At 46.4% G+C, this 25,528-nt stretch overlaps 2 protein-coding genes across 2 annotated transcripts in view; one reads left to right on the forward strand and one right to left on the reverse strand.

The window, feature by feature from the left end:
• cplane1 (ciliogenesis and planar polarity effector 1) overlaps positions 1 to 25,528 on the forward strand; it is a 61,547-nt gene that overhangs the window by 27,227 nt on the left and 8,792 nt on the right. The window contains exons 8-37 of the mRNA XM_062528482.1: positions 8,368 to 8,471; positions 8,649 to 8,831; positions 9,263 to 9,509; positions 9,785 to 9,937; positions 10,180 to 10,883; positions 11,003 to 11,193; positions 11,488 to 11,568; positions 11,904 to 12,062; positions 12,442 to 12,612; positions 13,362 to 13,590; positions 13,933 to 14,066; positions 14,602 to 14,804; positions 15,213 to 15,377; positions 15,691 to 15,823; positions 15,973 to 16,082; positions 16,237 to 16,383; positions 16,581 to 16,710; positions 17,030 to 17,366; positions 17,703 to 18,510; positions 18,880 to 19,106; positions 19,468 to 19,610; positions 20,213 to 20,301; positions 20,530 to 20,591; positions 20,987 to 21,049; positions 21,817 to 22,024; positions 22,296 to 22,709; positions 23,165 to 23,809; positions 24,542 to 24,729; positions 25,207 to 25,294; positions 25,421 to 25,469. Coding sequence (XP_062384466.1) covers positions 8,368 to 8,471; positions 8,649 to 8,831; positions 9,263 to 9,509; positions 9,785 to 9,937; positions 10,180 to 10,883; positions 11,003 to 11,193; positions 11,488 to 11,568; positions 11,904 to 12,062; positions 12,442 to 12,612; positions 13,362 to 13,590; positions 13,933 to 14,066; positions 14,602 to 14,804; positions 15,213 to 15,377; positions 15,691 to 15,823; positions 15,973 to 16,082; positions 16,237 to 16,383; positions 16,581 to 16,710; positions 17,030 to 17,366; positions 17,703 to 18,510; positions 18,880 to 19,106; positions 19,468 to 19,610; positions 20,213 to 20,301; positions 20,530 to 20,591; positions 20,987 to 21,049; positions 21,817 to 22,024; positions 22,296 to 22,709; positions 23,165 to 23,809; positions 24,542 to 24,729; positions 25,207 to 25,294; positions 25,421 to 25,469 — 6,565 coding nt within the window. The remainder of the gene's footprint in view (positions 1 to 8,367; positions 8,472 to 8,648; positions 8,832 to 9,262; positions 9,510 to 9,784; positions 9,938 to 10,179; positions 10,884 to 11,002; positions 11,194 to 11,487; positions 11,569 to 11,903; positions 12,063 to 12,441; positions 12,613 to 13,361; positions 13,591 to 13,932; positions 14,067 to 14,601; positions 14,805 to 15,212; positions 15,378 to 15,690; positions 15,824 to 15,972; positions 16,083 to 16,236; positions 16,384 to 16,580; positions 16,711 to 17,029; positions 17,367 to 17,702; positions 18,511 to 18,879; positions 19,107 to 19,467; positions 19,611 to 20,212; positions 20,302 to 20,529; positions 20,592 to 20,986; positions 21,050 to 21,816; positions 22,025 to 22,295; positions 22,710 to 23,164; positions 23,810 to 24,541; positions 24,730 to 25,206; positions 25,295 to 25,420; positions 25,470 to 25,528) is intronic.
• On the reverse strand, positions 1,794 to 5,294 carry LOC134071676 (pepsin A-like). Its single transcript, XM_062528481.1, has 9 exons — positions 5,239 to 5,294; positions 4,951 to 5,098; positions 4,720 to 4,837; positions 4,490 to 4,608; positions 3,710 to 3,903; positions 2,665 to 2,781; positions 2,354 to 2,477; positions 2,039 to 2,137; positions 1,794 to 1,931 (listed from the first exon to the last, which is right to left on the reverse strand). The coding sequence occupies exons 1-9, from the start codon at positions 5,292 to 5,294 to the stop codon at positions 1,794 to 1,796; spliced, it is 1,113 nt and encodes a 370-aa protein (XP_062384465.1).

Raw genomic sequence — 25,528 nt, forward strand, 5'->3', positions numbered from 1 at the left:
AAAAGACATTGCCTGAATAGCAGCATATGTTGCTCAAAACTTGATAAACTTCTTAAACTTCTAAAACGTCTTTAAAGTCTATAATTTCCAAAAATAATTAAAAAGAAATACAGCGGGAAAATTAATATTTAACACGTCAACATGTTTTCCATCAAGTATACCTCCAGTGAGGCTATTGGCATCAGACATTAGTATTAATTTACACTTAAGATCACAGCCATTCAATATTTTTTGTATTTTTTATTACAATGATTTCTGGAGTCTCTTTATCTAATAAATCTTTGACTACTGGCCAAGGCTGTTTTACAAAACTCCCATAATCCTGACATGGAAAAAAACGCTGAGTCTCTTATGAGAGTGTGGCCACTCTGTTTTCTCTACTAACTTTGAGTTATCAATAGAACAGGTCCAGGCCAAATTTCCCAACCTCAAATTTTGTGGGTGGGGTTAAATTTGATTTGGCTTCCAGACTTTGTTTGCAATTTCATGTTGAGGAGTGATATTATTCATTGTTTGCTCACACAGGTTTTCACATAGCATCTTTACTTCTGATAGACCCTGACGCTCTTGGATACTCTTTGTATACCCAATAATGTTGCCAACCTAATTCGTTTTTCTCCTTGTTGTGTGTTAGTGTTCCTCCTTTAGTTTTTTAGCATCCCACCTTTTTTGAAAAAAGAGTTTTTCCTATTAGACTGGGTAAACCCAACCTGTTCTGTCGGCGATTGGATTCCGCCCTGCAGCTCAGGCTGGAAACCATTTATCTCCTGCTTCCTGTCCACGTTTGCTGCCTGGAACCCATCACAAACTGGCTTATCCACCAGGCACACCTGATCGTTGGTCTGATCGGTTGAAGTACTATCCAAATGTACAGAATCATTTGAAATATACCAATTTGATCATGCCTCTTGTGCAGTAGAAGGTCAGCGCAGACTCCCCAGACTAATGTTCAATTTGAAAAGATTGAGCTTAGTATGGTGATAGCCAGACTACCTACCGTATTCATAAAAATGGAGTGGAAAATGCTGGCTAGAAATTTGGTTTGTCCGAGGACCCCTCATAATCATAACAAATATCGAGCAATGTGGAGCCGCGGCACAAACTTTTGTTAACTGCAAGGTAATGTGTTCTTGTTCATTTGAATTAACTTTCATTTCTCTAGGCCTACGTTGTCATTGTCATCGTTTGTGTCGCAGTGCAAGTGACGCGGTAGTCACTTCGAAATCCTATTCAAGCGACTGAGATGTTGAGATTGAAACTGATCTGTAAAAATCTGATCGGAAGCGCAGTGAAACCACTCCATACTGTATGTGGTTTGAGTCAGATTTTGTTTTCCACTGTCCTGACTGCCAAAAAAAACAAGCTAGATACAATCTGGATATGCTAAAAATCAGATTGGGAATGGTAACATGAACAAGGCCTTACTGGTGCAAGGGTCCTCATCTAGATTATCACATATAGATTATCACTTTATCATAGATATGCATTTCTTTTCTTTTTTTTTTCTCATTGAAAGCATTTATTTCGTTGACCTCTAGGGGTTCCCCGGCCCACTTTGAGAACCAATGATTTAGATTCAAAACAAGCAACAGTTGTCAGTTGTCCACTTGCTGTGCGGTATGTGTTTCACAAAGTACAGTAAGACCACACTGTTATTCTTTAATTACTTTTGATCAACATGGTTTTATCACAGTTTACAGTACATATATGGCAGTGCTCATGTTGACTAAACATGAATATAACTAGCTGAGGTGTTCTTTCAGATGTGGCAGTATTGATACAAATGGTACATTTCACACAGCCTTGGCCAGGCCAACGTAGTTCTGGCCCATGTCGAAGATGGCGTAGTACTCCCTGATGAACACATCGCCCAGGATCCAGAGGCTGTCTCCACTTGCGCTAAATGCAGTGTTGCAGCCGTAATAGTTGGACTACAGAGAAGGAGATTCAGAAAATGTCAAACACATTCCCATTGCCACAGTATTTCCTACAGTTCTTTATACAACCTAGCAGACATAGTGTTGAACGCAGCACTGACCTGACGGACGTAGGTGGATGCAGGCAGAGTGAAGGCGTGTCCGTGGATGTTGAAAGTAATGTCGGGCATGTTTCTGATGTTGCCGCACCGAACATAGTTCTAAGACCAGAACAGAAGTATTCACTTAATCAAATAAAAGCATTGTAGCTTGTGTGAAAATTAAAAATTAGGGGAATCTGATTAATGTTGGAATATGATGAATATGTAAGCATAATAGCTTGTTTATTATTGTTATTATTGTTATTGTTATTTATTTTTCATATACATGTATACACAATAACTTGGAACAGTGCTCAAGATCTCTGTTATTCTTACACCACCGACTGCATAGTTCATATTTGAGATGCCACTGGAGGGTCCAATGATCAGAGAGGTCCCAGTGTCCACAATTGCCTGACATCCACCGTTGCAAGCAACAGTTTTTCCATTGACTGTCACACTACGATAACGAAAACTCTGATTAATTCACACTCCCTCATACACAACAATGCTGTGACATAATTTACAAATTAATTCCAATTACTTTGAGCCTTGTTTATGTGAACTCTTACAACATGTTGGCTACCTGAAAAGTTACTTCTCGCTGCATTACATATTCATTTTATATTACCCATGTGTCACTGTACCTGTCAACAGTGATCTGCCAGTAGGTCTCAGAGGACAGGGGGATCCAGACAATGCTGCCGGTGTAGTGGTTGGGATCATAACCACCAAAGATCACCTCACTGCCGGACTCAGAGTTTCTGTGCAGAGAAGTAAATGTCAGAACATCAGCTGTCAGGAAATATACTGACAGAGGTTCGAATATCTGTCGCAGAGATAGCAGATATGTACGGAAAGTGATAAATATGCTGTGTTTCAGTTTCGGTAGTGCGACTGTTTTGGGATGATGTCACATCTGGTAAAACCTGAGCTGGATGTTAACAAGTCGTAAGAACAAAAAGCTACCATTTGTTAGCAATTATCTGTTATCATCTGGAGAGAACAAGTACTCTAATCTGATTGGTTGGTGGGGTAGATAATAATAACGAGACACCTGTGAAGTAGATCTGGTAAAAAGAAAAAGGGGAAGTAGTTTGTTGCCAAAGAAAGTTGTGCAACAAACTGAACAAGTTGACTTCTTTTTAAATGGAAATTTAAACCGCTTGTTATCTTTGCATTGCGTCCGGTTATGCAGAATTAATGGACTCGGGCGGAGGAAATTCTTTGCCTCTCACCCTCGTCCATTTATTCCCTATAACAGGACGCCTCCCCGCCTTTATCCCTTACTTATCAATGTCTACCAGATTTTACAGTACCAGTTTACAAAGCATTACACAGAATTGTATGCAATCAAACATTGTAACAACATAGAAACAGATAGAGTTTGGCCACTATTGTTTCTACGACACAAATTGGACAGAACTGTTATAAACAGTGCATATATCTGGCTCTGATTTACTTTTAATTGGCACAGTCATCTTGAATATTCAAACTCTGGGTACTCAGGATTCAAAGGAGCTGGCCAGTCGGAATAATACTTCAGGTGGAGTTTGCTTTGCATCCACCAGTTCGTAACTTCGAAACATCTCGAGAAACGAGTTACAAGTAGAAATGGAAGTCACCATTAGTACGGGGAGTACTGTTTTTCAGGCTTATAGATATTTAGTTTTGGTTAGTTTCTGTTGGTACCTGCTCAGGTAAACGGAGAAGTAGTTCTTTACCAGGCCCTGCTGGACCATGTTGGTGAAAACGGGCTGAGCTCCAGCGGCAGCCAGGCGTGGGTAGGCCAGGCCCAGGATGCCATCAGCCTGCATGTGAGCCATGAAGGGAGCCTCAGTCACACTCAGTCCAAAGATCTGGTTAGGCACCTGGATACCTCCAACCTAGTAATGACAAATTATAGGAAGCATAGCTGAGATTTTAGATTGGAGAGTTTATCACTCAGTATTGTTCATGAAGTTCTTGGATGAAATTGCAAATATTTCTTAATAGATAGATTTTTTTATGCTGAATCTTTTGTAACACTCAGGACTCTGTTTTGGAGATCTGAAACGGATGATCAGAGGCGTAAAAGTTTATAGACATTAAAGGCGTGGCCAGTCCACATTCACTAATTCAGTGGCGTGATTATGTGGTCAAACTTCGGGCACTTGGCACAAAACGGTGGTTCTTGTGTTCCTTAATCTCTCATGGATGCGATTTGGTCGTAACATCCTTTTAACCAGAGCTTTTGCCGGACGCCCCATTCTATTTCCTTTCTGTCGCTCGTATTGTTCTCCTTTTTTAAGTAAATGTAGTCGGAGTATATCGAAATCAAATACTTCACGTTATCTACTCTGATTTCATAAAATCGGATTTCAATCGGAGTACACAGTTTACATGACATTTTTTAATCTGAATAATGAAAATAAGAGTGAAATCAAGTTTGTTTGCATGCAACCGCACTGACTGTTTAGTTACAACACTCACAGAAACGGTGTCATAGCCCAGGAATCCAGTCATACTGCCAGTTCCATATCGGATCTGCAGGAATCTTCTAGTATCCATGAAAGTAGAGGACTGGCTGGGGCTGAATTTGTTGCGGGCTCCTAAAATAAAGTTATTATTTTGTTCATTGAAACATTTGATTTTCATCTTTACATAATTTCTGGTTTACTATTCAACGAGTCAGTGCATGGTGGAGTGAATACTGTACATACTGCAGGCATCGCTTCTGCAGTACACAGAGGGCACCCAGAGGTTGGAAGAGCCAGTGTCAAAAACCACTCTGAAGGACTGAGGAGGGGTTCCAATGGAGACCACACCAAAGTAGGCCAGCTGTGTGGGAGAACATGGCAAATGTGAGGTTACCAGTCTGTTCAGACCCAATAACAGCAATTGCTATTCATTGGAAATTGTGAACTGTTGTTCAGATGAGATTGTTGACTCACATCAGCGTCGTTGGTCATCTGCTCCTTGCCCACAGCGTAGCTGCTGAACTTGGCAAAGGGTCTGTAGGGGTACTTCTTGCTGTACTCCTCCCACAGGCCCTGCTCCTCTAGCTTCTCCCTGCCGGTCTTCACCTTGTTCAGAGGAATCCTGGGAAAGAGAGAGAGACCAAATATAGAACCATGCATCAGCTTTTCTATAGTTTGTTGCACATGTACCTGTCCGTACTGCTAGGCATAAGGCTTCCCTAGGCACAACACTTCAGGAATGGAAGGAACAAAGATACTGACCTGACCATGCACTCGGAGAGTGCCAGCATGGAACACAGGATAATGGCAACCTTCATGATTGTTGTTCTGCTCAAAGCCTGGAGCTGAGTGACACATCGTTAGAACCTGTCCCTTTTTATATGCACGGGCCTGCCAAGTTTAGTTTTCTTTTTCAATCACTCTGATAAAGCAGCCTGAACTCTTAAGGTCAACACCCTTTGGCGGCATCTGACACATATCAAGTTAAGCTAAAGTTTAGAACTCCACTACTTTTAATGGCGGAAAGCCCAATGATACACACGTTGACGGCAAAGTTTAGAGATCTTTAGAGCGTCAAATCCATAGAGGCGATTGTCATCCCCATTGGGTGTTGGCCATGCATCTGATAGCAATTGTAACATATATGATGTGTCCTTTGACAATGTCAGCAATTTTTAACAGTATGATTTAAAAGTGTGCAGAAATACTGGCGTAAGGCACATTTGCAAAGTCCTCAACTCCTGTGTCAAGTAGGCTACTCAATAGATTTGTCTTTGACAGTTGGGTGCTTTCTGCTTTGCTTCCAGGTGGCATTGTTGTTTTGATGGTTTCTTGCTCTCTGACATGTGCCAGCAATTCATTGCACACCACATTCAAGAAGGTTTCCTTTTTGTCCCACATTGTCTAACTGTCTGTCATACAATTATGGTCTAACAGGGGAGCTACACCAGGTGCTTAACTGAAGTGTTCTGTTCACAACGCGTAAAATCCATTTTAGAGGACTGGTCTATTTCTCTTTTTTTAACGTATGCACCACTGTCACATCTGGAGGAGCTACTTCCATTGATTATAGTGATTATAGTGACCAAATGGATTTAAAATGGATTTTACGCATCGCCAACGGAACGCTTCAGTTACGCGCCTGGTGAAGCTCCCCTATAAGTCTGTCAAAACAAAGCTGCGACAATATATTTGACAGGGTAGCATTCTAAATGAGTGATTTTTTTTTTTTTTTAACCACAAACTCTGTAACCCACCCAGAATAATTCCGAGACCCGCCTTTGGGTCCCGATCCACCAGTTAGGCCCTGTGTCCACCAATCGTGTTTTTTGTGCTGACGGCGCCCTCAACCTCCTTTTCTCAGCGCTTCGGTCAGTGCTCTCACAGCATGTTGCGAAGTTTCTTTCTCTTCAATTTTGATTGCTTGTCGTCGAGAAAGAAGTCACATTGATGAGCCCAGTGCTGTTCTAAAAGATTTACATTTCGACTTTCCGCTCTCTGAGCGCTGCAGAAAAAAACGGGCTTGTTTTTTTTTTATATATATATAAATTGGACTGTAAAATTATTACTTCCTAATTAGACAGTCTGTCCTTGACAAAGCTGAGCCTTGTCATGAACATATTGAATGATTAAATGTAGTCAGTTGTGAATCAATGATCGTTACATGAATATGTTGACCGGGATACCAGGTATAGCATTGAATGTCTGTGGTTAAATTTTATATGCACATCACATTTAAATTATTGTATACTAAACTGTGGCTTTTTGTTTTGATGATTTGAAAATAGATAGATAGATAGATAGATAGATACTTTATTGATCCCCAAGGGGAAATTCAAGGTCCCAGCAGCTTAAGACACCACACACAACATACAATACAATGTAAACAGGAAAATACAAAGCAAATCAACATGACTAAAGGAGCAGTAAAATACTATGGATAAGATGTGCATGAATGTACTGAGGATTGGTACTGTGATCCAGTATGAGGTACAGTATGTGTCAAGTTGGTAGTGCAAATAAGTCCAACAGTGCAACAGTGCACGATTAAATTCTAGTGACCAGCAATAAATATGTACAGTACAAAATGTAAAATGTAAGCTTAGTAAATCAAAAAAACTCCACAGTGCAACAGTGCAAGATTACATTCTAGTGACCAGCAATAAATATGTACAGTACAAAATGTAAGTATAGTGATAATCATAACAGTACTAGTATAAATATATGGACAATTAAAATAGACCTAACATAGTAATAATAATATAAGAGTTATAGCAGCAGTGCAAGGATGTAAGCCATGCCATGTAAGTGTATAAGAGGGTGGAGGTGCAGATATACTATGCATAGAAGTCCAACTCTCCTTTTCCCTTCAGTGAAGCATTGTACAGTTGTATGGCCCTGGGTACAAATGACTTCCTCAGTCTGTCTGTTGTGCATGTCATGGAGCGTAGTCTCCAGCTGATCAAGCTCTTCTGCTGTATGATAGTGCTGTAGAGTGGATGACAGTCATTGTCCAGGATACTGTGTAGCTTGTTCAGGGTCCTTTTGTCTGATACTGAAGTGATGCACTCCAGATCAGCTCCCACAACAGAGCCAGCCTTCCTTACCAGCATGGCAGCAACATCCTCCTAATGTTACAAAACTGTACAATATCCATACAAAGTAATATGTTGTTGAAAAAAGCTATTAAATTGCAGAAAACAATAAGACTATCCTTTCCTATCCTATTAATCTAGTAAAACTCCTCGACTCATAAAAATATCAACAACCAATCTGTCATTGATAACATTTTGTAATCTCTGTGAAACCTCAAACAAATGTCAGTGCCAAAGTAACAAGCAACGGAAATGTCTTTAGTCTAAAGTCTAAGATAAAGATATCAGGAAAGGGAAGGGACTCAAACTGGGTTTGTCCAATGTTTAATAACATGTCACTCACAAAATCTTTTGGTCTAGGCATGTGAACGTGACCCATATGACCCATATACTGTAATAACTTGACTTTACGTTTAAAACGTCTTTATAGGAGTTCTTCCTATTCATGAAAAGACAGTGAAAATTGCTGGCTAGGAATGTTTACATGGGATTAGATATTGGTCAAAGGGGGAGGAATAGTATGTTAAAACTTGTCACCCTGTCTCTCAAATGTTTTTAAACTGGTATTCATGTTATTATCCATGGTGATGTTCATAGCCTCTCAGATGCAGTGCATCACTGTTAAAAAAAAAGCAAGCCCAATAGAAAATAATAAGCAAACATGAGGGTTGAATTTCACTGACTAGGCATTGTGCTGTCTCCTTGCCCGCTTCAACTTTCAAGTGATTACTAATGATACCACTGGTTTTAATTGTTCTGATTTGTTATATTCTAATGAGATTTGATGATTCTACAGACAACCCAAGCACTCTTCGTGAGCACTCAGAACTTTGTGTCGGTGACGGCAGGATTGGGAGGCTGTGGCAGTAAGAACCTTAGCATCCCCGCCAAGTATGTCAGGTATGTCTGTGTGAGTGGAGTATGCACAAAAATGATCAGGCGCTCGGTGTCATTCTGTGTAAAGCATGAATAAATTGAGTATGCCTATCAGAGAGAGACACAGGAGAGCAAAAATATGCTATAGTGTTATTCTATTGTTGTGTACTTATTTACAATTTATCATGGCTCCCTTTGCAGGTCGTACTGGGTAGCGAGTGTGTGCTGGTCTCCGGGTGGTCTGTTCCTGGCGTGTGTGCTAAAGCGTGGCTCCCTGCTGATGCTGATGCGCCTAGGTGGACTGCTCACTCTCTCCACTACAGGATGTGACATCGACTTTGGTCCAGCCCACTTCCTTCCCATCCACCCTCTAGTTACCTACAGGTATGAGGTGCCCCTCAGGTGGTAACTCAATAACCATAATCAGCCCTATCCCTAAAAGTTTTCAGATACTGTATGTGAGCAATTGAACATGAGTGTGCATTATGACAAAATAGCATCATAGCTGGTCTTAGCTGATTATCATAGCCATAATGTTGTCATGACGCACAACCATAATGGTTCCATTAACAGTGACCTGTCACCATGTGGAAGTAATGTGTTTCAATGACAACTTGATGTCCAGTAGCATAATAGGTTAGTTAATGCTTTCCAAGAGGCTTTCCTGGAGGCTAATAGGGCCGGTACTTATGTCTGGTCCAAGGGCACAACACATAACATCAAGTGACCAGCTGCAGTTTAAACCAGTCCAGTCTTCTAGTCGCCAGCCTAACCCTGCATAACGGCATCATCAGTAAAGCCAATCCTCTGTGCAGGCCGCCTGCTCCTGTAGGTGGGGACGGCAACCTATCCAGCTCCAGCGCCTCTCTCCGGGACGTCTTCAGGCAGCGCTACTCGGTCACCTGGCACCCGCGCCTGCCCTTCCTCATCCTGTCCGACGGCTACATGGCCACCCTGCTGCGGGCGCCCGGCCTGCCCGAGCCCAGCGGCCTCATCAGCAGCCTGCTGCTGGACTCGGCTCAGCAGCTCGAGCGGGCACGTGCCCTCCTGCTGCAGACACAGGTGGGTAGCCCAGGTGTGTGTGTGTGTGTGTGTGTGTGTGTGTGTGTGTGTGTGTGTGTGTGTGTGTGTGTGTGTGTGTGTGGAAACTTGCCCTCACATGTTCCCTGATGTCCTTTCATACACAGAGTGTATGTAAACAGAGATAACATCAGATAACACAGGTGGAAATTAAGCGTCACTCAGATTGCAGCAGTTGAACACATGCTTGTTGGCTTATGTGGTATGATTATTTGTGTGTGTGTGTGTGTGTGTGTGTGTGTGTGTGTGCTCGACAGCCACAAGCCCAGCTGGAGTCCCTCTCCAGCCTGAAGTTCACAGCCAGCTTGCAGGCCTTGAAGGACAGAGAGACTCCAGTCCCCAGCTTGCCTCTCTGTCTCCAAGATGATGGAACCACAGACGACCTACAGGAGGCCTATGAGAGAGCCCAGGTCATCTCTTTCTCTGCATGCTGTGCTTTGACCCATTCAAGCACTTTGTTCCCAATGCTTTTTTCAATCTACTAGAACTAGACTACTTCTAGACTACTATTCAGACCTAAACACTTGCTCAGAGGTGATCTAGCAACAGTAGATACTTTAATGTTTAAGAAGATGATTTACACATCACAGAACTGTGTTGAGAGTATGTTTTAACCATGTATCTGTGTGTGTGTGTGTGTCTCTCTCTACAGGCTGAGGCTGAAGATGAGTGTACCAACGATGGTCAGTCCTCCGGACTGCGCCGGGAGGACGGGGGCAGCCTGGAGTTCGCCTCCATGTTCGACACCCTCCATGCCCAGCCGGACCTCCTCCAGGGCTCCCAGCGTCCCGGTGCGGCCTCCCTGCCGCTGCGCTCGGAGCTGGACGGGGCCCAGCGGGGCCTCCTCACTGCCTGGGCCCTCGCGGTGTCTCTGGGCGGCCGCGTCGAGCAGAGGCGCCGGCTCTTGAGGTACGTCGTGCGCTGCGCCGCCCGGTTGGCCCTGCTGCTTCGCCTGGGCGACGGCCTGGCCGCCGGTAGGAAGAAGGGCCGGGGGCGCACCTGGGTGTCCAGGGTGCTGCACCTGTTCCGGGCGCTGCTGTCCTTCGTGCCGTGGGACGGGTCGCGGGCGAGCGGAGGGAGCGCGCTGTCCGCTCTCGTGGAGCTCAGCCGGAGCTTCGTCCAGCTGTTCCTGTCGCCGGGCCCCGGCCTGCCCCTCTCCTCCCACAGCCTCGCCACAGCCACGGGGATCCTGCGATTGGCTGCCTGCTGCATGGATGATGCGTACAGCCCGCCCCCCAGACCCCTCTCCCGGCATGAGCACCCCTCGGACGAGTACCGCACCCCGATGCTGCAGGAGCAGGTCACAGCGACTGATCCAGAGTCAGTCCAGGCCTGCCCTCAAAGACCCTCCGCACGGTCAGTAAAGCATAAGTCTATAATTGGGTCGTCAATGACGTTCCTGTGGGTGTCATGGCAGATGTTCTAGTACATTTGTCCATATGGTGTATGTCATACATGCATTCTGTGTTTGGTAGGCTGGGTTGCGTGTGGCAGGGGCTGTACAAGCAAACTCTTCAGTACCAGTCTGTGCTGCGCTCTCAAACTGACCACCAGGGCAGCGCTAGAGAGCACAAGAAGGTGTCGGCCACCCTGTGCCTGATCCAGGGAGAGCTGCAGCGAGCTGGGGTCAGTCTGGCAGAGGACCCCGAGCTGCACTGTCTTGCTGGTAAATCTGGATGATTGACTTCTGACAACTCTACAGTAGCTTTGGCCTCATCATGCTGCCCGTCTCTGTAGCCATTAGGGCCCCTCTGTTTACATATTATTCACGTGTTTGTGTGTGTGTGTGTGTGTGTGTGTGTGTGTGTGTGTGTGTGTGTGTGTGTGTGTGTGTGTGTGTGTGTGTGTGTGTGTGTGTGTGTGTGTGTGTGTGTGTGTGTGTGTGTGTGTGTGTGTGTGTGTGTGTGTGTCCTTGCGCGTGTGTGTGTGTGTGTGTGTCTTTGTGTTCATGCTCCTACAGGTGAGGAGCTCTTCCTCCAGGGGGCCTACACACAGAGCACAGAAACATGGAGAGCAGAGCTGTGGGCTGAGCAAGAGATAGGTGGGCTCAATGCACTAAGCTCGATAAGCCTGCATCAACATTGTCTATTGAGTATTCAGCTAGCACTCACAAGATAAATCCATTATTTGCCAATATTTTAGACATTTTTAGAATATTTACAATATTTAGAAAGGGATGTTTCTCAATATTTAGAAATACAGTGAATCCAAGATTGTTATCTTATGCCATTTAAAACTAGTTCTCTAATTCCAAGACCTTACCCTTTGCTAAAAGTCAGTCTGTGTTGTCTTAATGTGGATCTGCTATACAATATGGTGCTTATGAGCTATAACCAGACTCAGCACTCCCCACCTTGCGTTCCCTCTGACCCACAGCCGCTCAGGCCCCTCGGAGCTGCTACCTGCAGACACGCTACGGCCTGGCTCTCCTCTACAGTCTCCTGTACCAGTACCGTCTGCGGGAGGCCCAGTCTCTGGGCGACCACATGGCCCGGCGACTGCTGCAGGAGCCTGGCCACGATAAGGAGCCAGAGGGTATGTTTGCACACGGGCTGAGAGAGTAGAGGAGACTCATATAGTTATGTTCTTTGCAGTGTGGTTATGGTTATAGTTATGGTACATAAATACATAAGAATGCTGGGAAAAGTGACATTTTTACTTTATTAAACCAGGGTTGGTTCTTCACAGGTAAATGTCTTAAATAGGTTTAAATGGATAAGCAATACATTTAGAGTGGCTAGATGGGTTTTTATAAGTAAATTGCTCCAACAATTTAAAGCTTTTCATTGAATTTGGCTGTTCACCTCCATGCCTGTTTGGCTAGGCTACCTTATAAGTAAGGCAGCCTTACTTATATCTTGCCTATATCTTATCTGTGGTGTGTCTGATGGTTTGTTGTATCCCCGTCTTCCAGAAGAAGAGTGTGTGTGCGGAAGCTGGCCCCCAGTACGAGTACACCGTGAGGTGGCTTGTGCCATAGTCCAGAGCCTGGGCAGATTCATGGCAGCGTATTTTGCCAACCAGACCCTGGCTGTGAGACCCCCCCACTGCGTGGACGTTCTGGACCCCCTGCACTTTCCTCAGGGTGAGCAGCACGTTTTATAGATTTATTTCACACATTCATCATGCATTCCACATCGGCATGAATCCAGACACAGTCATTGAGTTAATTTCCAATCAGAGTAAGTGATGAGTGTTTAAACACACCCCATTTCTCTCTTTCCCGCTCTTTCTCTCCAACTCTCTTTGTTTTGTTTTTTTTCTCGGTAAGTGTTTGAACTTACCGGACCCTGTCGGTGTGACAGACCTCATTGATAAGCGCTTGACCGCTTGTGTAATTCTCTACTGTTTGTGATGAATAAATACAGGAAACATTTTCAGTGGCCAGCATCAGTCACCAGAGAAAGAAAGCTCTGCACAGAGCTAAGTGTGTCGAATTGTATTTTGAGATCATTTGATATTCTTAAAGATCACGCTTCATTTCACAATATATTTATGGTTGCTGCTTTTAGCTATGGCTTGCCACCAGAGGTGGAAAAGTCCAGCTTCAGAAAGTAAAAGTCCTACCACATATCTGTGCCAACCATTCTAATTAGCACAACTCTTCAGTCAGGTAGAGCAGCTAATTAGTTGGGATCACCTGTGTTACAGTAAGTGCACAGGTACAGTAGAACCAATACATGGTTGGATTTTTATTTTCTGAAACTTTCTGAAGCTGGACTTTTCCACCTCTGCTTGCCGCCATATTGCCATTGGCTAGCTGGTAACATGAGGTGAAATGAAGGAAGTGAAGGCAGAAATATTAGATGATAACAGATAAGGGTTTTGTATCAGCCACAGGCCCACGTATGGTGGCTCTGTCCCAGCAGAGCGTAGCCGCGGCTGTACGCTCCCAGCATCTGTCTGAGCAGTGGACTGTGGGATATGCCCTGGAGCTGCTGCTGATTGGTGGACTGCTGCCTGAAGCTGTATGGCTGACCTCACGTTTGGGGGACTGGACCACAGCAGCATCCCTCAGCCTGGTCTACAGCAACTACTGCACAGAGAACGCCCTGCTGAGCAGGTCAGCACACACACACACACACACACACACACACACACAGACACACACACACACACACGCACACACACATTCACAGCAACTACTGCACACACAGTGAGCGTCAAGTCAGCGCACACACAAGCAAACTTATACTGGTATACAGTAAACAGTATAGAGTTTCAGAAGTATTGCAAATACTGTGTGTGTGTGTGTGTGTGTGTGTGTGTGTGTGTGTGTGTGTGTGTGTGTGTGTGTGTGTGTGTGTGTGTGTGTGTGTGTGTGTGTGTGTGTGTGTGTGTGTGTGTGTGTGTGTGTGTGTGTGTGTGTGTGTGTGTGTGTGTGTGTGTGTGTGTGTGTGTGCAGGTTGAGGTGGAAGGAGCTCCATCTGCCTCCTGAGCTGCAACCTGACTCCATCTTTCAGGCCCAGTTGGAGGCTCTGCTGGGTCCTGCGTCCACTGAAGCCGGTCAGGAGAAGGACTCTCACAGGAACCCGAGTGGTGAGTGGACAGCAGCATAGTCAAGCCTAATCAGTGTTCTCTCTGCTCCCCCTCTTCTTCCAGACACACCGTGCTCTTTCCTCCATCACTCCATCTCTTCCCTAATCATGGGTTTCACCCGGTCTCTTTGCACGGGTGTATAAAATCGAACATCTAGATTATGAATGCAGACTGCATGGAGCTTGATTAATACACCTGTGGAAGGGGACCTGATGAAACCCGTGAATTGCCTCCCAACTGTTAGACGTGTATTTTGCTTGTATTTTACTGTTTTATATAGTCTGGTATTTTGCTCTTCAATTCTTTTTTCAGATGAAGAGTTTCATTTGTATCATAGCTGTACTGTATTAGTTGATTGGATGGCCAAACACTAAGTAGAAGACCTGTTTTCTGAGTGTCTAAGATGGAGCAGTTTGTGTGTTAGCAGTCTTTAGGTCTCAAAGATGGAAAAATGGTTTTGTTGACAGATTTTTAATATTTTCTTGTCCTTCTCTCCCATCTCTCTCCCTCTCTCTCTCTCTCTCTCTCCCCACAGTGGAGGAGGGCGATGAGGAGCAGCTGTGCCTGTGTGTGCAGGAGCTGCTCAAGGCTTCCGTCATGGCGAGGGTGGATGTTCTCTCGCGCCACATTGGTCAGCTGCTGGCGGTTGCCAAGGAGACGTCCTCCGAGCTGGTGGCTCTGGTGCCTGCAGGTCTCTATCTTCCGGCACCACCTCTCTACTGCCCTCAGCCAGCCCAGGTGACACACGCACACACACACACATACACTCACTCACTCACACACACACACTCTCTCTCACACATACACACACACACACACACACACACACACACACTGGTAATTAGTAACATTTATCCATATTCATGCACACACACTTTCAAACATGCAAGTGAATGTCAATTCTATGCATTAAGATGGATGTTGTTCTGAAGAGCTGCTTTGTCTACTTGTGTAAAACTGGTGTAAGACAACAGACAAAGCCAACCTGATGATTGTGTATGTGTGTCAATGCATGTAGGGTGTCGCTGAAGATTGTGTTATTCCTGTGTGTCTGTGTGTGCATGTGTCGTGTGTGTGTGTGTGTGTGTGTATGTTTGTGTTGTGTGTGTGTGTGTGTGTGTGTATGTGTTGTGTACATGTCCGCAGGAGCGCAGCGGCGATGTGGGTCTGCATGCGGAGCGTGCGTGTCGTCTGCGCGTGTCGGCGGTGGTGCGTAAGGCCCTCCTGCTGCTGCGTGCTGCCCGATGTGCCCTGCCGGCCGCCCAGTGGTACGCTGGTCGACTGCAACGCTGCCGGAAGAACTACAGGAAGGTAACCAAGAGGCATATAACACACGTGTGCCTGACTAAGGGCTGATGTGCTAATCAAATTTAATGCATATTTAACACATATGTCACTTTGTCACACATATTACCCCATGGGGCATTTTCTTGCTATACTCCCTTTATATGTTTGCTTCACCAAGTAGAGCCTTTTGCCTTTGTGTGTGGATGTATGTGTATGTTTTTGTGGTATATATGCCTGGTATATATTGGGAGTTTATATGTGTGTGATTGTATGGTAAGCGTATGAAGTGTATGTGTGTTTTGAACTAAATTCCTGCTGTCTCATTTGACTTGTTCAGATTCGGAAGTGTCCTGTGCCAACAGAGGCCTTATTGCCAGAAGGCTTGAGGAGATTTCTCAGTCACTCCGGCTTCTTCAAGCCACGGGCTACCGGAGATGGACCCATGGATCCTGTTGTAGTTCAGACCTTAAGTAGGTGGAGGTATTCTCAAATCAGGGATTTATGCTGTGGAAATACACCCTCTACATTAAAATGTTTTCTGAAGTGAACATGTATATTACAAAAAATACTGTAGTGTAGTACTTAAGGGCAGTGTTAAAGCAATGTTCTTTCTTCCCAGCATGCTTCAGGGAGCTGTGTGGGCTTCTCTGGATGCTTCACGTCCGAGACCAGCTCACCACCTCCTGCAGGAAGTACCAGGCAGCAAGGAATCATGGGAGAGATGCTGAGGTAACGTTGGGTTACTGTTAGGTTTAGGTGACTGTTATATACAGTCCAATAAGTAAGTTACATCTATGTACCAGTGTGCATGGGCAGTATCATACTGATGTGTTTTGTGTATGTGTGTGTGTGTGTGTGTGTATATGTGCGTTTGTGTGTGTAGAAGGGCCCCTATGCTGACTCTGGCCTGTGTGAGGATGCGATGCGCTGGGCCTGTCGGCTGCTGCCCTTCTCCCGCTTCCTGTGTGCTGAGGAGCTTCTGCAGGACCTGCTCCTCAGCCTGCTGGCCCAGCTGCCGCCCACTGCCATGGTAACCACCCCGCATCTGTGCTAACTACACATCTCCGAAGTTCAGACACCACCTTTACTAGCCATTTACCCAGCCATCTACCTCTTATTTGCATAGCATAGCTGTGTGGTGTATGCACTGTACACAGCAGCTATATGATTTTTTTTGGAGACTTGATTGTGATTGTGTGTGTCTGTGTATTTGTGTCCGTACTGTAGGTTGCTGAGGTGCTAGTGTGGGCCTTCCCTGAGGAGGAACAGTCCGTTCGGGTGGCCCTGAGGGAGAAGTATTGTACCCTACTGCACACGCTCAGAGCTTGCCCAGTGGTCCCGTCCAGTAACACACAAGGTGAAGCTCCATCTCTTTCTGCCTTTTTGCCCTAAGGGAGGGATCGGACAGGACACTGTTCTTTTTTCTTGTTGTTTTGTTTTGCAGTTACATGAGATTCCATTGTTTTCAATACAAACCCCTCACACTACGGCCAAACCTTTTCCCCGCCGACGTGTAAATTACCATTCAGTTCTTTTTTTTATTATTACTACTCAATAAAATACGTTGTTTATCACATGATTGCCAGAGACAGGAAGTGTTGGTGCATTCTTGTCAGCGGCAATATGCGGAGCGTTTTAGCACTCCTCATCTGAGTCTGTTTTGTCCATGTGTTCAGATGGCCACGCAGATGCCTCGTGGCAGCCAGAGGAAAGCCTAGAGCAGCAGCAGCCGCTGATGTCGGCCTTGCTGAAGAAGAGCCGGAAGCGGCGGGCACGACTCCTGTCCAGCGTGGCGAAGCACATGGCGCGGGTGCAGCCTCACCTGTGGGAGAGGGAGGAGGCGGGCGAGGAGCGAGCGGAATTCCCGTCCGCCGGACCGGACCGCCTCTCCCTGGGGGCCAGCCGCAGCCTCAGCTCCCTGACGGAAACGACGGCGGCCACGCTGACCAGCAACACCGACGCCAACACCTCTCAGCCCCTTTCGCCTGACCTGTCGGCTGGATCACGTCACAGGTGACCTGTCCTACTGGACACGTTATAGATGTGGCCAGAACACAGTCATTAGATAAATGTGGACTATTTCAAAGTGCCTTTGTAGACTGAATACAGAGATCATCAGTTGTATCAAGTCAATGCATATTTGAAGGTGTTGCAGTTGTAAGATTGTTGATTGATTGCTTGATTTTTACTGAAACAACATAATAGTTGATGTCAAACGGAGGCACACCATGCTAGACTGACACAGTACAGACCCAGCTACTCCACTTACAGACATTTACAAGCACCGCATAGCTATTCACTGGAAAAGTTATGTCTGGATAATTGTGAGCCGTTCTCTTGTGTCTGTAGCACGTTGAAGCCGAAGGTGCAGGATCGGTCTGGGGAGGCGATGAAGCAGAACCCGGCCTCGTGCCAGGAGACAGACGCGGGCACGTTGCCCGTGGTGGGCAGCTGGGAGTTTGAGCTGGAGGATGAGGAGTACGCACGCTTCCTGGAGCTCTTCCTCAGCTACCTGCTGGACCGTGGCGGTGGTGGTAGCCAGGAGGCGGAGCTGCCTCTGATTGGCTGCTTCTGGGCGGGCCTGAGGGAGCGTGAGCTGCACTCGCTCGGCTTCGATGTGCTCACCACCCTCAAGCGGCGCCAGCGGGACATGAGGAAGGGCAGCGCGGTGCGGGCACACGCCCGCGGCGATGCCCCTCGGCCTCCGGTCTTCTGGGCAGGCCGCTGCTTCCACGCCAAGCGGACCGACCCAGAGCCTGAGCGCCCGCCATCATCCACATCACGAGCCTCCCTCCTCGTCCAGCCCTGCCCTCCCTCTCCTGGCCTGTGGTCGGGAAGGCAGCAAGCGGGAGTGTCCTTGGACCTCAGCCCTTTGCCCAGCGTGGCCAAAACCTTCCCCTCGTCGCCGTCCCTGGAGGTCCAGCAGGAGCTGGACCCGGACCTGGAGGCCCGCTTCCCCACGCTGGGCCGGCTGCTGGAGTGGATGTCCCGCTGGGCCGATCGCAGGGTCCTTCTCCGCAGGATGGACGAGCAGAGAGGAGCGGGAGGTCCGGCCATCAGGGCCAAGGCCTCCACCCCTGCGGTGCTCACCGCCCTACTGCTGCTGGAGCGACGCTATAGCGCCGCCCTGCTGGTTGCAGACCAGAGCCACATGAGGGTGGGCATTTCAGACAATCATCACACTGGACTTGTGGAATTCTTTAACTGCCATGCACTACATGAAATCACATCACTATGATGGTTTTGCACTTATATCAATGCTATATCAATATTTACATTGATACACTCGCCATTTGCTGATGTTACAGTTGTTGCTTGTGCTGTTGTTGACTGACCTCTCTATCATTCACTTATCTCACACACTTGACCTGTGGTACGTGTGTGTGTGTGTGTGTGTGTGTGTGTGTGTGTGTGTGTGTGTGTGTGTGTGTGTGTGTGTGTGTGTGTGTGTGTGTGTGTGTGTGTGTGTGTGTGTGTGTGTGTGTGTGTGTGTGTGTGTGTGTGTGTGTGTGTGTGTGTGTGGCAGATCCCTGAAGTGGAGTTGACTGTGGCCCCCGTGTTGCAGTTCCCCAGCTGCTCCGGGGAGCAACAGCGGGAGACGGAGGTGGAGGAGCGGGAGGAGGAGCGGGAGAAAGAGCGGCAGCGGGGCAGAGAGAGGGAGAGAGAGAGCAGCGTGGACACGGGCTACCCGGGCTCTGTGGGGACGCCCATCACCCTGCCTGACGTGGACCTCCAGCCGCCCCAGGCCTCTGAGTGAGTACTGGGCAGTGAGGCCAGGCTTGGGTCTGCCTCAACAATGACTTCAGTGCTACTAAGGACACGACTGAGGCACATTCTTAGGCACTGTGCCTCAGTTCAGGTGTGGACCAGGCTCTTAAAGATATAGGGATACAGGTTGTGGTCTTGGTATGCTACATCTGGAATATTTGTGTGTGTGTGTGTGTGTGTGTGTGTGTGTGTGTGTGTGTGTGTGTGTGTGTGTGTGTGTGTGTGTGTGTGTGTGTGTGTGTGTGTGTGTGTGTGTGTGTGTGTGTGTGTGTGTGTGTGTGTGTGTGTGTGTGTGTGTGTGTGTGTGAGTGTCTACTGAAGCTCTTTCCGCCATATTCCGCTACAGGGCCTGTGAGCTGCTGGAGCTGCAGTCTGAGAGTGAGGATTCTAACCTGGACTCTGTGGCCTCTGACCCTGACAGCATGGAGGCGGCCCCCACGCCTCCCCCCACACAAGGCAGCCACACGGCTGATGCCTACCTGTTTGAAGGTGAGAGGCTAGTCTTTAGAGTTCCACTAGTAAATGAGGGCTTCAACAATTAATCACTAAGTTGTCAACTGTTAAATTAATCTAGTTCTTCTTAATCTTAATTGACTATTTTTGTAATTGGTTAGTCATTTGCCATTTGTAAGAAAAATAATATCTCAATATTTTCTATATTTGCTTTACTTACTGCTCTGTGACAGTAAACTAAATCTATTTGCCATGTGAACATAACAAGACATTTGAGGACATAATCTTAGGCTTTGGGAAACACTGATCACTTTTTTCTGTTGTTTCATCGATCAAACAGCTAATCGATGAATCAAGAAAGTGATCAAAAGATTAACTGTCTATGAAAATCACCATTAGTCGCAGCTCTCTCATAAACAAGCAAAAGTTAGAACCTTCCAGGCCTAAAAACAGTCCCTCACTATATGTAAATCTCAAACTCTTTCACCCTTGTGCAATCATGCTTCTGTTGTGTTATATGTTATGTTTGAATGTTATTTGATTGTTTCCGTGCTACTTCAGCTATCTTATCAGTTGCAGCTTAACTTAAGTCTGCATGTAGTGATGTCACTGATAGCTGAGATTCGTTGTTCTCCCAGCAGAGCACAACTCAGCAGAGGAGTTGGCCCACCCATCAGCCCAGATTCCTTCGCCTATGTCCACAGCACAGAGTGGACCCCTGGGCCAGGTAGCCTCCATTTGTTTCCCATGTTCATGCTGCCAACACCTCAGAAACAACTTCCTCTCTATTTTGTCCACCATAATATTCCAATTTTACAGTATCCAGTTTCCATTGTGCTTGTTTACGTTGATGATGTGTTAGATTGTATTGTGACTGCTCACATAGTACAAAACTGGGTCCGGCTTTTATTTGATTTTTTATTTATAACTCATTTATTTACTCACTGGTTTCTAGGGTCTAACACTGGCAGACTTGGAGGGCACAGAGAGTCCAGGAAGTTCAGCTGCTGTCTCTGAGTGAGTTGATGTGGGCCTGGGAAAAATTAAGAACATATCATGCAAAACATGCGAACAGTGTACAATGTCATTAGTGCATTCACCAACATGATTAAGGGTTTGAAATATCAAGTGTGTAATAATAGATGATGTTTTGATCAGTTTTGTGTAAGAGTAAAACTTAAGTGCACAGTGTTTGTACTGATACACTGTCTGCTCATGAGGTGGCTGCTTGGTTGTTTCCATGGTGAGAAAGTAAACAGTCCCACCTGTCTGTGCACCAGTGAGTGGATCACACACTGTTGCCGGGTTACGACCACGCTAGAGCGATGCCTGCTCTTTGTGTTGTGGGTAAAGGAGGTGCACTCTCTTACCTCGGTGCATTCTGGGTAAGAAAGTGGTCATATTTGTTACAGCCCTGAAGAGGATCGTCTTTCAGACCACGGACCTCCTGAGGCTGACAGCAAAACAGAGGACATGTGAGTTTGCAGAGACAAATGAGCCATTTCTCTGTACTGTCTTCAGGTTTTGGCCTAACTGTTAAGAGTGTAGACTTGTGTGCCTCTCTTGTACCTGTCATGTTCTAGATCAGGGATCTCTAATAGAGATCAACTAGTAGCTCCCAGTTCTGTACCTGTTTCCAAAGATCATTAAGGGCGGAGCAAGATACTTCATGAGAAGCCACTTCCTGGAACCCGAATTGCAAGAGGGAGGGGGGGGCAAAATCCCCCTTTATGCAGAGCTGTTCCATTGAAGTCTATGGACATGACACGCATGACACACCCCCTTTATGCAGAGGAAGTGATCCCCGTTTTGCACCCATAGACATGAACTACGACGACGTATCTTGCTCCGCCTTAAGGATCTTTGCTGTTTCTGAGTAGCTATCCAAAGAGTTCAAGGAAAATGTTCATAAATCTGATAGATTACTTGGTAAATACATTCAAATGCTTATCAATCAAATGCCCAGTCTACCAACAGAGAAGGTAAAGGACTTCAAAGGAGACTGAAAGTGGACACAAGGCTTATTAAGCTGTTTTGGGTTGAGATCAACAATGTAAATACATGCTTAGACAAACAAGTCTCTCTGACATTTTTATACTAATGTAAAAAATTAGACAAACAAATCTCTCTGGCATGCTCATTTAGTCAAAGTAGCTCCTGGAGGGAAAAAGGTTAGTCACCCCTGTTTTAGATAATGTTCAAGATTATAAATGCTAAGATGCTTCTGCTGTTCCTCTATCAGACCCATCCAAGAGGCTGCAGGACCAGCTCTACCACTGCAGGCCGAACGGCCCCTTACTGAGGCCCATCCACCGGCAGGGCCTCTGGGGACCAGTCTGCCTCCCGCGGGCACACACTCAGGAATGCCCGACACACATGCAGCTCCAAACACCACTAACACTAATCCTGTCACCCAGCTGGTGCAGGATGAGCTCTTCCGCCTGGTGCAGGTGAGGTGGGCTCAAGATAGGAACATGCTTGCCTTGGACTGTCAAGAATAATTGTATTAATTATTAGTAATAATTAATAACATGCAAATGTCCTTGCTGACCTTCCTTATACTATCCATATGAATTAGTAATAGCACTATTAATTATTGCTGATTGCTATTGCTAATAGCTGTCTTTAATATTTAATATTATCTCTCCCTCCCTCCCTCCTCTCTCTATCTCTCTCTCTCTATCTCTCTCTAATATCTTTCTCTTCCTTATCCGTCATTAGTTACAGCAAATCAACTTCATGAGTCTCATGCAAGTTGTTGGGGCTTCCTTTGCTAACCTGCCCCTCTCCCAGGCCAGGCTCCCCCTGCCCCAGTCCAACCCTCCTTTCACCTTCCCCAGTGCTCCCCATCCCTCCCCTCTCCCCTCCCATCCCAGCACAGCACAGACCCTTCCAGCCACACAGCCTCCTCATGCGCCTCTGTCCCAGACCAACGGTCATCCCACTCAGCCTCCTGGAAGCCAGTTTGCTGCTCCTCTATCCCATGTACCCCCAGACCCCCAGGGCCCCATATCTTCAGCCCAGCAGCACAGGGAACCAGAGAGGCGGGGCGCTTTCCCTGGACCTCCTCTCTGTGCTCAGCAGCCGCAGCTGCAGCCGCACCAGGATGACCAGCAGTATCCACACAGCACTCAGGTAAGACCCAGCAAAACTGTGTGCGCTCTAATGTAGGGCTGCAGAAATTAATCAATAGATTGATTACTTTCAATTGTTAAATTAATTGCCAACTGTTTTGGTAATCAAACTTCAAAACTTCTAAGTATAATCAGCGTATGTATTAAACAAGGCATTTGAGGACATATTCTTGGGCTTTGGGAATATTTTGTCACCGTTTTCTATGAAATAACTGCGAGATTAATCAAGATAAGAAAACAATGGACCGATTAATTGACTCTCAAAATGATTGTTAGTCGCAGCCTTACTCTATTAAATAACTACTTTACACATTTACTGAACTTCCACTCAGTATCACCTTTACACACATTATTCACTTTAGGGAGGAGTGTGAAGTTTTACCAGGTATGCGTAACATGAAGTGAAGACTTGTAAAGGGGCATGACTGCAACGTCAAAGCGACTGAGTGCTTGGAGATGGTGTTGTGTCGTTCACAGAGCATGCAGCCGCTGACCATCACCTCAGGCCCAGGGAGGAGCAGACCGTCTGAGTCCATCCCTGCCTGCCAAGGTCTGCTCACCACAGTTGGAGCCTCTGTCACACCCACTCTGCCCCCTAGTGGCAGCACACAGAACATCCCCTCACTGATTCCCCTGGAGAGGACTCAGTCCCGGCCAGAGGGTCTCCGGCTCCTCCAGCTGCCTCCCCAACAGCCAGGCCTCTTGCGCCCCCCTCTCCCCAGCCCTGTGAGGGAAGCATGGGCACCCCAGCCACCAAACGCACACCTACCTCCACCTCTGCATCCACCTCCTCCTCCTCTTCCACATCCCTCTGCTCACAGGTGGCCTGAGCGGACCGCTTGGGCTCCGGAGGTCTCCAGGGCCCATGACCAGGGGGGCCCCCGTCTCCTCCCTGTTCCCCAGCATGCTGCTCCCAGCTGTGGGCTACCCCTCCTGCACCTCCACCCCAGCTCCGGTCTCCCTGTCAGTCTCCCTCTGATCCCCCAGCCGGCCCCGGCCCCGGCCCCAGCCCCAGCCCCTGCATCCCTCCTCAACCCTGCAGGCATGGGACCCTTCCCCAGGCTTCAGCTGCTGCAGAGGGGCCCGGATCCACCCAGCACAGTAGGCATCTGTAGTTAAGACCTCTACAGCTCCAGCCATCCTAGATCCATGCAGCTCACAGCCATTCTGCATTTTATTTGATAGCTGTACATCAGCAAGGGTTTATACTTTAAGTTGATCAGTAATTTAACACATAAGTTTCAAGAGAACTGTTTTATTTGCAGTGGAGATTTTTTTTAGTTTGATGAGGTGAACTCAATCAGGTTTTAAAATGTCATTGTCAGTAAACTTTTAGAGCTCATGTTTCAAATACTTTTTTTTTTTAAATTCTTTATTTTAAGGATAGCCCCTTGAGATGTAACATCTCATTTTCGAGAGGGTCCTTTGATACTGACTTCATTGTTGCTGTATTTAAGCAGTCAACCAACAACATTTCAATGTGTCTTTTTCGCTATTAGCAGCTACATAGAACACAAGTACACATAAATATACAATTGCTTTATTTTTTGCATTTCAGACAACATGAACAAAATGAACATTTCTTGGTAGACATTATGAATCCTCTTTACTTACAGTACATACATGCATCAGTTTAAGGGGGTATTGATAAGCAGTGCTATGAACTATATTTGATGATATTATGTTATGTTTACAGTTCTTTTTATCAAAAGTGACTTACAATGACATCAAGAAACATTACTTTAACAGGACACTAACAGTAACCATAAACATAATACAAACTGGGACTCTAGATACCAGATATTGAATTGCATTTCTGTGCGTTGTGCTCAGGGGAGCCACAGCAAACCCCCTGTGCGCACTCCCCGCCTCATCCCCCTGGAGGCGCTGATGAGCTGGGCAGCTGGAGGTGCGCAGGGCCCGCAGATGACCACACCACTGCTGAAGGCCTCCATCCCTGCACCCTCCCACTCCCACGTCGACAGCCAGCCGATCTGCAGCAGCACGCCGTCCACTCATAGGTGACCACTGTCTCTCTCTCACCCCCTACACTTAAATAAAAAATAAAGGTGCTTAAATGGTTATCGTCATCACTAAATGGTTGCATAAAGAACCGTGACTTTGTGTTGAACTCTTACAGCAAGTGCAAGAAAATGGTTCTTCAGAAAGACTATTTTAATACCTTCATACATTTGCCTCTTCTTAAATGGTTCTTTAAAGAACTATCACCTTGAGGGTTCTTTGAAGCACCACAAAAAAAAAAACGTTCTTCTATGGCATTGCTCTGAAGACTCAATTATTTTTGAGGAGGGGTGTACCAGCCCCCTACTCACAGTTGCCATAGCTCTGTGGTTCACTGACCAAACAGCCTCTCCCACCCAATGCCTTGCATTTCTGTCTTAGTCTCTGATCCCTGTGTTGAGCTGTGTGTTGGCTCCCATCTGTTGTGTGTTCCCTTGGTTCCCTGCTCACTCCGGCCATCCCTTACTTTAACTCAGGCAGAGGAGGAGGATGGAGAAGGAGAAGAAGGAGAGGACAGTGGAGGTCTCTTTTAGGCCTGAGGACTCCATCATTCCACCTGCAGAGGTACAGACAAACTTTCTAAGGATGTTTCTTAGTTTGTTATACTGTAGTAGTAGTATATACTGAATGAGAACAACAGATTGTGATGGGTTCTTGAGACATCGACCTTTTGTCATTTTTATCCCTTAGCCTGAAATAGAGGTCCCAGTATCCGGAGATGGATTTGTCTTGCCTCTGGGTAAGTCAATGGGCCTGTCTATCAATACGAGAATGACATATGAGTGTGTGTGTGTGTGT

This window comes from Sardina pilchardus, chromosome 23 (assembly GCF_963854185.1).
Source record: "Sardina pilchardus chromosome 23, fSarPil1.1, whole genome shotgun sequence".
Taxonomy (NCBI): domain Eukaryota; kingdom Metazoa; phylum Chordata; class Actinopteri; order Clupeiformes; family Clupeidae; genus Sardina; species Sardina pilchardus.

Coding starts and splice junctions, on each gene's coding strand:
- LOC134071676 (XM_062528481.1), bottom strand. CDS start 5,294: ATGAAGGTTGCCATTATCCTGTGTTCCATGCTGGCACTCTCCGAGTGC. Junction 4,838..4,950: donor AGATGACCAACGACGCTGAT/GTGAGTCAACAA, acceptor TCTCCCACACAG/CTGGCCTACTTTGGTGTGGT. Junction 3,904..4,489: donor TGGGCTATGACACCGTTTCT/GTGAGTGTTGTA, acceptor TGTCATTACTAG/GTTGGAGGTATCCAGGTGCC.